A 12,629-nucleotide genomic window follows, 5' to 3' on the forward strand; every position below is an offset into this window, starting at 1 on the left:
AATACAATATCAGTTCATTTTAGGATTTTATCGCTTTCCTTGATTGGCCACACACTGGGTACGCGGTGATGTGAGAATTAGTCGGTTTTCTTCATTTTTACACGTGTGGTAGTAAAAATAAGTTAGTTCTCTCAAAAGCTTGCGTGATTCAAAATCTAGTGTAACTGCTGTGACTCATTGAACTATCGTGTCACTATTGTGTGCAGCCCATTTACATTGCCATGCAATGTAGTTGTCTAAAAAGTAAGCATAATTCCCCTCAAGTAGGCAATTTTTAAAATGAAGTCATCACTAGCGTATTGTGTGATGTTACATGAATGGCTTTCTGTGCGGTGGGAATTTTTTCATAGTATCACATATCTAGCAAACCTGATGTTGAACCAAAAGCGAAATCACGCATTATTCTAAACTTAAATAACTGCTGTATTAATGCAAAAATACCGAAGATGATCTGCAAATAATAATATTGCATTACAAATCGTATTTGCATTTATTATATATTACATCCTATTTACGAATAAATTTTTTGATAACATAAAATATCACATAATGACTGGCTACAAAGAAAGCTAAAGGATGATACTTTGTTGTGTTGGCCTCTGCTGAGTTTTAAATATTTAACCCTACCAATATTGTTCTATCCATCTAATAATTCCACGCTATAACCTCAAAATATGCATGAATGTGGCAAAAGCAAGAATGATTTTTGTTACCGTAAAACATTAGCAATAATCAGAAACAATCTATAAAAATACGCTATATTGAATTTCATTTGCGAACGGATTATACAAGCAGAAACTGAAAATTTGTGGCCCATATTCCTGACAAACCATCCTGCCAATAATATTCCTACTTATACGACAGTGTGAATTATCCAAAACTTATGATAATACATTTCTCTGAGCATATGTCTCGAAAGTTATAACAAAGACGGAACTCCCACACGACAAGTAGTCTATTCTGCGACGCATCATATCTCGTCGCACGTCTGAATTCCCGATGTTAACCGGAACTGAGTTAGCTGGTGGTTTCTATGTGCTCACAAGACGCTTATAAATAGACTGAAAGGTTCGTACTGACTGAATCAATGCTTCAATGGCTTCATCTTGCTACGGTTGGTTGCGCTGTTCAAATATTTCTGTGTAACTAAGGGTATCCATTATTTTATAGCTGACTAGATGTCATGTTACGAACGCATTATCAATTGTATAATGATTTGTATGAAAATTTATTATTGGTTTTCTGTCGCTCTGCCTGCTGTGGTGTGTGTCTCAAGTTACATTTCAAAATCAAATATATATATCATGACGGATAAATCATTATTAACATATTATCTTAATTTGATATTACATTCGTTGCCCTTTCGTCTGCTACAATTTGAGAACATAGTTCTTTTGTATCAAAATTGGATACGTATTGCTCATTATCCACTTAGGTTGAACTGGTTAAAACATTGTGGATTGTTCCAATGAGTTTCCGGATTTTAATGTAAATCTTCGTCATCTATATCAAATTCATAATCAGTATTATATAGTTCAATATGGGTTAAAAATATACAGACTATAATATATTTTGTTCAGTTATATACTTATATTAATATATATATAGAAACTACAATATAGTTAAATTTACATGTAGAAAATAGAAGACTTCATTTCCGGAATAAATACATATTGTTGTACCTGTAGTAAGCTCTATACGAGAATATGAAAAATCGACCATATATCATTTCGATACTTAAATAATAATTCCTATTGAATATTAATTTTAGTGAAAAAGTTCCAGAAAATATTTTAAATAAAACATTGCAATTGCTATTCAATCTCTAACGTAGAACATAAAAAAAGAATAATTGCCATTCCACAAATTAAAAAGTAACCACATCTGTATTTGGTACATCTTAATTTGCGTATTTACTTGTTTCGACGTCATTATTTAAGGATTCAAGAAGTGCCTGGCAAATCATCGTCTGGCAAATCATCGGAGTTTCCAATTTTTTACCAAGCTTTTAGGATTCCTCATAGTTATTGTACTTATGATCACTTCAACTTTTTCATCACAATGTCTAAAAGACAGTTCTAGAAAACACAAGAAAATAATGCCAAAATGGTTGTAAAAGAAAAGGGAGATGCTTATGAATTTTCTTTGAAAAATTCCAGATCAAGCAATGTTCAAACCTGCTTAAGCTCATGTTCTTTTCATTTATATTTTTTTTTTCATATTTAGTTGAAGTGACGTTTACTAAATATCGGATTTGTTAATTTTGCCCCGGATGAACAAAATCCGCCAAGGCAAATTTAATGTTTCATAATGTACAGCTATTGTAAATAAAAATATTATCCCAATGCTTTTTTGCTGATGGCACTGTAAAAAATTCAAAGTACATATAGAAAACAATGGTTACTTCTACAGCGTGGAAATTACTGCATCAACAGTCAGTATAGTGATAGAGCAAGTGTTCCCTTTTTAGTTTAGAAGCGAGAAAAATGAATCTATGTAAGTTTTTGACAATGTTTATATTGTGTATTGATTATAATATTTCATATTTTACTAAAAATAAATGTGGAATTTTCATGCAAAATCACTTGGAATTTTTTCCATATTCATTGACTGACCAAATTTCTATTTGAATATCTATGGTAAATTCAACAATGAATCAATGTAAGTTTTTGACAATGTTTGTATTGTGTATTGATTATAATATTTGATATTTTACTAAATATAAATGTGGAATTTTCAAGCAAAATCAGTTGGAATTTTTTATATATTCATTGACTGATCAAATTTATATTTGAATATCTATGGTAAATTCAACAATTTCATTTTAAATCTATTGAAGTACGAGCGATTTAGTCTTACAATTCCTAATTTAGAATGTCATTGCGACATATAGTTGTTTGCAAAAAGAGCAAGAAACGCGTCAAGAAACGCGTGACACGTTTTCTTTTATCAATTGTTTTGAATTATATGTAATATTGAGAACGAAAAAAACATAGAATTTCGTCACTCCAATTGATATGTTTTGTGTATCGCACTCATTATTCTTGGGATGTAATAACAAATATGAAGTGAATTAATTAAATTGAATTAAATAGATAACTGAAATCTCAAACAAATATATATTTATATGATCCAGTCAGGTTTCAGTTGTATCGTGAAAGTCACTCACAATTAAGCCTAGAGGTACAACATGCATCTGAAGCACGTTCGCTTCTCACTGAATATGACATACTGCTTTATGACAGATACATACAAAACAATGTTACCTTTTTGCGGTTATAATCCGGTTAAATTGGCAGATGAAGCCTGTACTGTGCATGTATACTGTGAACGATCACTATGTTGGAAGTTTTTGGATATACATTGCTGGTCATTCTGATAAATTTTACAAAAAACTGTGCGTCATGTGGAGATACACAGTGTATCAATATCAATTGGACGAAGGTAATAGCTATATATAAAAATAAAATAAAAAGATAGATATTTGTACTTGAAGCCATTTTTGCACTGATATAGATTCAAATAGGAGTAAGTTAATTTTAGATGCAGAGTTCTCATGCTTTCGATCATAAACTTTGATTATATTTATTCAGATTCATGAGACGCAACCATGGTACGATGTTATAGATGTTCCAACTCCTGAAAAGACCGTAGGTTGCTGGGACTTCGTTAACTTCACATTTACTGAAGGCGGCAGCTCTTTAAAATTTACCACGAAGGAAATTAAATCCGGGTGAGTAGTTGGTTATACAGAAGAAAAAAGTCGATTATGGCATTTTCTGAAGATAGAAAATTAACTTTTATCATGAAATTATCCTTTTATCGTTCTATGTATATAAGATTTATTGATATCACATCTTAATAAAGCCAGTTGAAACAGCTCCAAAGATGAGCTACAAAAGATAAATATTTAAAGCTTTACCAGCACTTATTTGAGCCACAACCCTCTGTATCTGACAGTAGACAAAAGAAGAACCTCCTGAAGTATGCGCACCAAGATGGCGCACATCCTGAACTCAGGTTGAGTACCAGGTTAGGGTTCAGGTTATGCGACATCTTGGTGCGCATACTTCAGGAGCACCCAAAAGAAATATATGACGTTAGTCTTCAAACTTCCATCGTATTTGTTGAACAATAATAAGCTTCTCGATATTTTAAGCGAAGAGCATGATCTTCACCTCCAGAGAAAAGAAAATGATTGCAATTACCATATACAAAACAGTGATAGTAAGTTAAAATATTTTGATGAGTACAACGTCAACGGAATTGATTTTTTTGAAAAATTGTAGAACCGTGAAAAAATAAAAAATTTCATTATTTAAATTATTTTATTGTATTTTAATGCAGAAATCACTACACTTCACGCTTGCCTATAATCATATAATATTGCTCATACTGGATATGCATGTATGCATCATATATTTTCTCAGGCTGCATCTTGAAATTTAATATTATTTCTGCAGAAAGGCAGTTTAAACAGATTTATCAAGAATTCAATCAGGTACAATCGGTTTCAACATCAATTCAAGGTTGGTAGATGTTATATACTCTTTGCGTCACCATCGGAGAATAGTTGTAAAACCTGCAATCAAGACTCAATCAGAGTACTTACAAACAAAAACAACAAAATTGAATTTGTGAAAAACTTTGAAACAATTTAAAACAGAATTTTCAAAATTTTGGAATGCAAGCGATGGAACTAGTGGTGCAGAAACCCATTTGCGTTTGTTATTGGACACGAAATGTACATATAGATCGTTTTGTTGTGATGTTGTTGTTAGAATTATTTTTCATTTTATTATTGTTATTTTCAGATATTAACGTAGAAGCGCAACAAAATTTGGAAGCGGGATTTTCGTTCATCACTGACTACCAAAATTACTTTATTATAATTAATTGTCTTGAAAAAGGTAAATTATGCATACAAATTTTAGTAAATATTGCTAACCCTAAGTCTGCAATGCCAAATTTTAAAAAAGTTTAATAAATACTATTAATGTATTTTTCTTTTGTTAATTGTGCTGTACTAATTAATGGTGGATCTCATTGTTGCAAATATATTCGAATTTTTTTTTAATAATTTCTCTAGATACTTCGCCAATAAAAATTAACTCATCGTGCATTTATTTTAAAGATTGGACAGCCTTTGTGAAAGCAAGAACTCGTCAAATCACTGCACTCCAGCTTCAAATGATCTCAGATGCTTTGGTCAATCGTGGTTTTTACTCCCCAATCATGACATTGAAAAATTTATGTGTTGATACAAAGGACCAATCAGATTTGGTTATTGTTTAAAGAATTAGAATTTGCATTCAGAAATTTTCATTCGTGAAAGTTAAATTTATTACTTTACTTTTAAAATGATATTCAGCTGCATTTTTTGAAACAAATATATTTGCCTGATTTATTGGCATAAATATTTTATTGAATTAATTATCGAAAAATCGGTTTTGGGTTTGAACTTTCAACTTGATTAGTAATCGATATGTCGGTACATTATCATTTATACACCAGTCAATTTGATCGAACTTCCATCGTAGAAGCCATGGTTGGAGATAACCTACTGCTTATTTATGCTGCAACGATGGTTTGAACACTCAAATAGAATTAATGCTGGCAGATAATTAAGTGCGGTCCCTTGCAAAATCTACTATTAGTCTGACCCTGAATTAGTCTCAATTTCACTAATTGCTAATGTTATTGATGTATAGAAAGATTTTGCTTCACGGATGCTTTATAAACTATTCCTTATATAACTATCTGTTCAGTGTGATATATGGGAAGTTTATAACATTGTTGTCCATGCCGATAGTGTTTCCCGGACTTTCCGGTTTCCTTTACCAAACACACAGCTCTGTTAACCCATGATGAGAACCTCTAAGGACGAAATACCAATAATCCAGTATTGTAACTTGGATAACACGAATTCTCACTAAAAACAATACTTTTTACTTGACATTCAAAAAACATATAGTGCTATGTAGTTTTATTAGAAACATTTTTTTATAATTTTCAGAAGTTCACATGAAAAAGTGTGATTTGACTAGCAAGTTATTGCTTTTACTTAAACTAAAATCTACATTTTTGTTTCCGTATAGTAATCATTTTCTTCTAACGTTTTACCTCCTTTCGTGTGATGCCGTTTCGCTTCTATTATCATTGCTCCGAAGAATATTGCGTTGGATACTGTGCACCCAAGTATCAAATACATAACATTGAAAGGATCTAGTTGAAATAAGAATCCTCCAAACGGCAGAAGTATCATGCTACCCAAGGCTTGTCCTGCTGAGAATATAAAAATGTAATGGCCAGACATATTGGTGTATTGTGAAGTCCACGAAACTCCAGCAGGGTAGATTGTTGCTTGAAAAAATCCGAATAGGAATGTTACAGCCCACGTGATGCCAGCCACCCACTCTCCAAATATACATACAATTATCATAGAAGCTATAGTTCCACACAAGTCTACAATAATTATAGTCTTTGGTTTGAATTTCGTCATCAGATATATTCCAACCAAACGTCCAGATCCAAATCCAAGCCAATAGAGAGAGTTTATCCACGTTCCGTTTGTAGGCTAGAAAAGAGAAATAATGTTTTGTTTTTAAACTAAATGTAACAAGATTTTAGCTAAAAGGCAGTAAAAAGTATACGGTTCAGACTGAAAAAGACCTGAAAAGGGTTATATCTTATTTCAAAAATGGTCAAAATATTGAAGTAAAAATAAAACACCGTGTTACTTTTCATATTTCTATACTTTTATTTTTAATCACATTGTGTCAAGTCAATAATATTTTTATAAAATAAGGGGTGTCTCAAAAGTAAGTATACACTTTTAATTTTGATTTACTTTTCAGGTACTCATCATAGAGTGTTTATTTCTTCATAAAACTTAGTATGGATAAATGGTAAAATTTTGGTATTGTTTGCATTTTTCATCAACCCGTAGAATGACAAGAAGATTACCCCCAAGAAATGACGTGCAGGATTGTTGTTTGGCAAAAAGCATATAAATCGGTAAGGAAAACTCAGCGCCTCTTTAACGGAGAATTTAGAATTCATTCGGCTCTGAATGTTTTTCTCAGAGCGTCTTCCTGATATTTATGTATCAACTACAGATCCAGTATCCATAAATTTACGATGAATTGCATGTATTGTTCGTCGTGTAGGGGCCAAATTAATTCCAAATTCTCTGTTAAACAGTTTGCCTTACTGATTTATAGGCTTCTTGTCAATTTTGCACCTCATTTCTTGGGTTGTTCTCCTCGTCATTCTGTGGGATGATAAAGAATGCAAACAATTCCTAAATTTTACTACTCATCCATACTATGTTTTCTTAAGAAATGAACGCTCTATAATGAGTACCCAAAAGGTGAATCAAAATCAAAAGTGTATACTCACTTTTGAGACAACCTTTATTTTAATAAAATACTAATTATCCTGAAATATTCCAACTTTTATATTTACCGTGAAGCATAGTTCCGAGCAAATTGAAACCGAATAGATATAGCTTTGATAAGCAGTCTCTCCAGCCACACAAAAAAAGTAGTAGATGCATACAAGAATAAATAGAACAAGAACTTTTGATACTCCTTCTTCTTCCCGATCTTCTGTTACTTCATCTTTAGTTTCCCTGAACCCGATTATTGATAAATTAAATTTTCAGTTAATAAAACATAAAGATATCAGGAAAAATATTTGAAATTGTGTAACAAATTTGTTTTCTAAGTTAATTTCGATAAGTTAAATAAATTACAGCACTTGCATCCATATTTGCCTCATTTACACTTCTATGCGTATATGGGCAAATAAAATATTATAGTCTCGAGTGGATGTAATAAATTATGAATGCTTGAGGTACGTATTAATGACCACACAAAATTTTTAATCATAATCAAAAAATAAGTTATTTCTAAAAAGTCTTCATCTATCATTCGAGCTTGTAATCAAAGTTTGTATTCTCATTTAATGAAAGTAATTTAGAAATTCGGATACATATCGTTTTATTACCATCGAGTTATTTTTAAAAGCATCTACCTGACTCGATCTTCCACTTTCAACAATCCCAACACAACAAATATTATAGTAACAACCACAAGAACAACTCCACATATTAGATATGACCAAACAATTGGATTGACCCCGCTCGTTTCCGCATCTGTCGACTATCCATAAAAAAAATTGTTTGGTATCATTATAATAGCACGTCAATATAAGACGAATGATATATATTTGTTATATTTAATTCGACTAATGAGATGGAAAAGTTACAAAAAATTGAACTATAAATCCAGCTTTTGTTAAAAAGATAAAATGAAGAAAAAAGTTCACTGACGCGAACTTACCCCATAATTTGGTACTGTGCTGTTATTTGCTATTGTCTGTACAATTTTGCAATTGTCGCTATCTTCAGGACATATCTCTTGCTGGTCTTGCTCTTTCAGAAATGGTTGTGCTACGTGAAAAAAAAACAATAATAACAGGTACACTTCTGGCTAATTCATTATAAAATAACGTATTGAAGAATATTGTCTTGTAGAAAATACACGATGTTACTTTAGTGGAATTTTCTTTTCTTTTTCCTGCACAAACTTTGACTCTCAACGAAAAAATATTTTTCTTCATTTTATATATGTAAATGATAATGTTACATTTACTTTGGTTCAATATATTAATTCGAGTTTATTTCTCATTTAATTGTTCAGCTCAATTAAAATTACTTCTTTGAAGTTTCTATACCGAGTATATATAAATATCATATTATATTACCTATCAGAGGGGCAAAAAACGCTCCCACTGCTATTGTAAAATGGTATGCTGCAATATGTGGTCTCGATTTTTCTTCTCCCCAAATTTGTAAAACCAATGCTTGCATTCCTGTGAAGTATAGTCAGTTTTTCTTACTTTTGAAGGAGTATACGGAAAATACTGCGGAATTTACCCCAAATCTGAGTTTGCAAATTGTAAAGTATTACAAATTTTGTTCATTTCTCAGATTAGTTGAAAATGAATAGGATATTTTTATTCAGTTAACCTATTTTAACTGGATGAATTTAAAAATATATTCAGAGTTAAAAGATTGTTGCACTGGCCAGTTCTTCTATCCACTGTTTATGGAAGACAAAATACTTTAGTGTCGCCAGAATGTATATTGGTATAGGGTTAAACTAAAATTTATCAAATAATATTATTTTTACCTGCATCCAAATATCCGAATGTTATGCCTCCTATTAACACGACTACGACAAGTAGCCATAGATCAACGACCCATGGTGTTGCAGTTACCATCAATGCCAAAAGAAAGCAGGTCGCACCTATAGAAACAAATAGCAAAGTTTCAAAATATGTGTATTCTGTGAGCCACGTAACCCAGGTCAATATAACACACTTATACTAAAAAGTTTTCTTTTGACCGAAATCAATTCAATACTTAAAATCTTAGAATATCGAGATTATATTTCTCATTCCACGACGAAAAGAAACGTAAATGATCTATTACTTGATCTATTTTTACACATGCCCTATACATGCAGCCTGTAAACACTTGCAGGCATTCGCTTTCTAAATTACGATCCAACGGTACAGATTGTTGCTGTTTGTTCTAACTGATGCAATAGAGATAGCCTCGATGTGGTGTGTAATTGTTTCGCTCAAAACAGAAAACTTGGATGTCAACCTGTTTAGTCTATTAAACTTGCCAAAAAGTGAGAAGTTAAATGTTATAGTTTCTCTTGAATAATAGAAGCACCCTTTCGATACATGGTCGAGAAAACTCACATTATGTATCTTCAAAGGAAGTTGTAGTTATGATATCTGTTCCAGGCGAAAGACTATCATCTATTACATCTTTTAAAGGTACAAAACTTGAAAATACATTCAAATTTTGAAAAAGTTTTTATTCTTTTTTTAGCGTAATACTGGATGCAATTGTCAAAAATATATTTACCAAAACTATACACAGCGTTCACTCTTTTCATTATAAACCCGGTAGCGATTCCTCCTGCCAATACGCCAGCAGATCGACCAGCAAATAACCATGATACTGTGCTAACCTCTTCGCCAACGTTATCCGCAAGAGAAAGAAGTGTTGGTCCGTGTATGGAGATAAAAAGTCCCTGTTTCGACATGTTGAAAACATTAAATCAAAATATTGCAAATTTTGCCATCGACTTTCAAACAGAGCCTTGTCAAACCTTACTGGTATCAGAACAAATTATCATTGCTTACTTAATTATAAAAACCAAATTCAATATCGAAACAAAATTTTACATGAATGATACGTTTGAATAGAAAAATTCAGAATAAGAATATAATCAATTATTCAGAGGTTCGAATACTTCATTTGTCAGTCATTACCGCATTATGTATATACAAATGACATTTACCATAAAATAAAAACTATAACTTTGAAATTAGTGTATTTTTGAAAATTTCAGATAATTTCTGCATGGGACATATGTGAATCAAGAACATTATATAAATAGCTTGTTCACTTTATTTTTTCCTATGTTGTTACTCATGTTCGTCACTTATTTCTTAGTATTGTTATACATATTTATGCATACATCATAAATTATGTATATATATATATATATATATATATATATATATAGCAACCATAGATATCACAAAATAAAAAATAAACATCTCACACTTCCGATTCTTGCCAACGAAATTGCCATGACTAGAGACCAAACCCATCCCCAGTGTGTTTTCAAGTCATTTCCGTTTTCATCTGTTTTCCCATCTTTATCAGATGAAGTATCTTAAAAAAGAGCAGCGTGATTCACCAATTCAATAAACCATAAATACATTTGACTTATTCGAAGCGTGTGATATGTACAGAATAAAAACTTAGGATATATATGTATATGAATATTAAGCATGCTTTGTTTTAGGTGGAATTTTTACCAAGATAAAACTGAATTGATACAATTATAGAATATACTGCATTGATAGCGACCATCACTACCTCTTTATTAAACTGGCACTTCATTTAAATATCATCAATGGAACTGTCATAAACAATTCAGAAAACTACATTCTGAATTTAGTGGAGTTATCGGGGGTAAATAATACAATCAAAACTCACTTTTTTGTGTGTCCATTGTTTGCAATCCGTGTTATATGAAATTATTATGGTAGTTAAACTAGAATAAGTAAATTAATATTAAATCCCATTGAAAAATATCATTACAAAATCTTAAAAATGGGAGAAGATATGCAAACGAAAACAAAGTTTTAACTTTAGTAGATGTAAAAGTGACATACATCGTACGTTTGTTTCACTTATCTCCTATACCCGCTATGCACTAGCATAGTTCGTGACTGACTTTCCCTATGCGATTTTGCATTCTGACTTAAATGAGATTATCATGTTTATTTAAATTAAATGAGCAAATATCATAATACCCATTCCTAGAAATTCAAAATATTATAGTCACAAGGGAAATTGTTACGGTTCTTGATGACTTGCAGCACTCTTTCAATCCAAACTCCCATGAGGTCATTTGTCTGATTATCTACAATAAATTTTATTACAATAGCAAGATGCCGTGATTTAATTTAATCATGTAGTATGCCACAACGACGAATTCTTTTCGTCATTGAAACTAATCATTGCATTGCACTACAACTATAAAACTCACGACGAATCCCCAACAATGAACAAACTTCCGAGCACACATATTAATAGTGAAATATTACGAGAATATAACAATGCCTATACATGCAGGTTTGGCAAAGATGGCTTTTATGTTTGACTAGCATGAGTCAATATTGCCCTATGGTTGGAGTGTTTGGAGATGTTGAATCTTGTTATATAAGCCAGTAGGATAAGATAATCAAAAATCAATGAAAAATTCGGCATGGATTTTGACGAAAATATTTTACACGTGCCAGTCACAGTCCTATATTGCGACGAGTATTTTCGGCCCAGGTATTATCTTTCATTTTAGGCTCTAACATCTGTTTCACATTCCGTTTCTATTAAATATCAACTCCAACACTTCGGCAATCATGATTAAAATATAGGAGAGCAATGCTTAAATATACGTAAACGAAGTAATACGGGTATGCAATCTGCCACAGTAGACTACCGGTATCGCAGTCTTCACGATTTCGCCTGGCCACGAGATAGCAACGAATTCGAACCAGGAACAGCAACAAGGTGCGCAATTTTCAATTTTGATGACGTCATCCCACACACAAAATATTAATCCCACAGATCTCACAAAAATTTTTGAAATATATAAAAGCAATAACGACAAATACAGTTTTTAATCTCTAACCACTGAACTGAACACATTCTTCCGGTCACTTAGGGCTAGTTTAAGACACAAGTAAATATTTTAGTCTAATGAACATAGCACCTAATTATTGCAATACAGCTCTTTTTTTGGCCCTTCTATTAATCAGCAATTAATGAGTATTGTATGGATCACCTCAAAAGAGATTTCAAATGCTTCATACATTATAGTTGGGAATGCACCAAATATATTGCCTAGTTATCTATCCATAATTCAAAAATTTTCATAATAATGTCTGTTTATTATCTTCCAATCACTGTGGAGTCAGTTGGTTATTGAAAATACTTTACCGAGAATTTTCAATATTGTCTCGAAGCATAT

At 31.7% G+C, this 12,629-nt stretch overlaps 2 protein-coding genes across 2 annotated transcripts; one reads left to right on the forward strand and one right to left on the reverse strand.

Moving 5' to 3' along the window:
* The first annotated feature begins 3,300 nt into the window (after positions 1 to 3,300).
* On the forward strand, positions 3,301 to 5,727 carry LOC120338099 (uncharacterized). Its single transcript, XM_039406035.2, has 6 exons — positions 3,301 to 3,444; positions 3,594 to 3,733; positions 4,160 to 4,227; positions 4,464 to 4,529; positions 4,815 to 4,910; positions 5,135 to 5,727. Exons 1-6 carry the CDS (start codon positions 3,340 to 3,342, stop codon positions 5,293 to 5,295), a joined length of 636 nt encoding a protein of 211 aa, XP_039261969.2. The 5' UTR covers positions 3,301 to 3,339; the 3' UTR covers positions 5,296 to 5,727.
* A 262-nt stretch (positions 5,728 to 5,989) lies between these two features.
* LOC120338262 (sodium-dependent glucose transporter 1-like) lies at positions 5,990 to 10,762 on the reverse strand. The gene is made up of 8 exons (XM_039406227.2): positions 10,653 to 10,762; positions 9,947 to 10,115; positions 9,198 to 9,314; positions 8,770 to 8,877; positions 8,346 to 8,455; positions 8,038 to 8,165; positions 7,468 to 7,633; positions 5,990 to 6,577 (listed from the first exon to the last, which is right to left on the reverse strand). Exons 1-8 carry the CDS (start codon positions 10,680 to 10,682, stop codon positions 6,077 to 6,079), a joined length of 1,329 nt encoding a protein of 442 aa, XP_039262161.2. The 5' UTR covers positions 10,683 to 10,762; the 3' UTR covers positions 5,990 to 6,076.
* Between the last annotated feature and the right edge of the window lie 1,867 nt (positions 10,763 to 12,629).

Source organism: Styela clava, chromosome 10 (assembly GCF_964204865.1).
Source record: "Styela clava chromosome 10, kaStyClav1.hap1.2, whole genome shotgun sequence".
Lineage (NCBI taxonomy): Eukaryota > Metazoa > Chordata > Ascidiacea > Stolidobranchia > Styelidae > Styela > Styela clava.

Coding starts and splice junctions, on each gene's coding strand:
- LOC120338262 (XM_039406227.2), bottom strand. CDS start 10,682: ATGGCAATTTCGTTGGCAAGAATCGGAAGT. Junction 8,456..8,769: donor GTTTTTTGCCCCTCTGATAG/GTAATATAATAT, acceptor TTTTTCACGTAG/CACAACCATTTCTGAAAGAG. Junction 6,578..7,467: donor GCTCGGAACTATGCTTCACG/GTAAATATAAAA, acceptor TCTCTTTTCTAG/CCTACAAACGGAACGTGGAT.
- LOC120338099 (XM_039406035.2), top strand. CDS start 3,340: ATGTTGGAAGTTTTTGGATATACATTGCTGGTCATTCTGATAAATTTT. Junction 4,228..4,463: donor CCATATACAAAACAGTGATA/GTAAGTTAAAAT, acceptor TTATTTCTGCAG/AAAGGCAGTTTAAACAGATT. Junction 4,530..4,814: donor GGTTTCAACATCAATTCAAG/GTTGGTAGATGT, acceptor TGTTATTTTCAG/ATATTAACGTAGAAGCGCAA.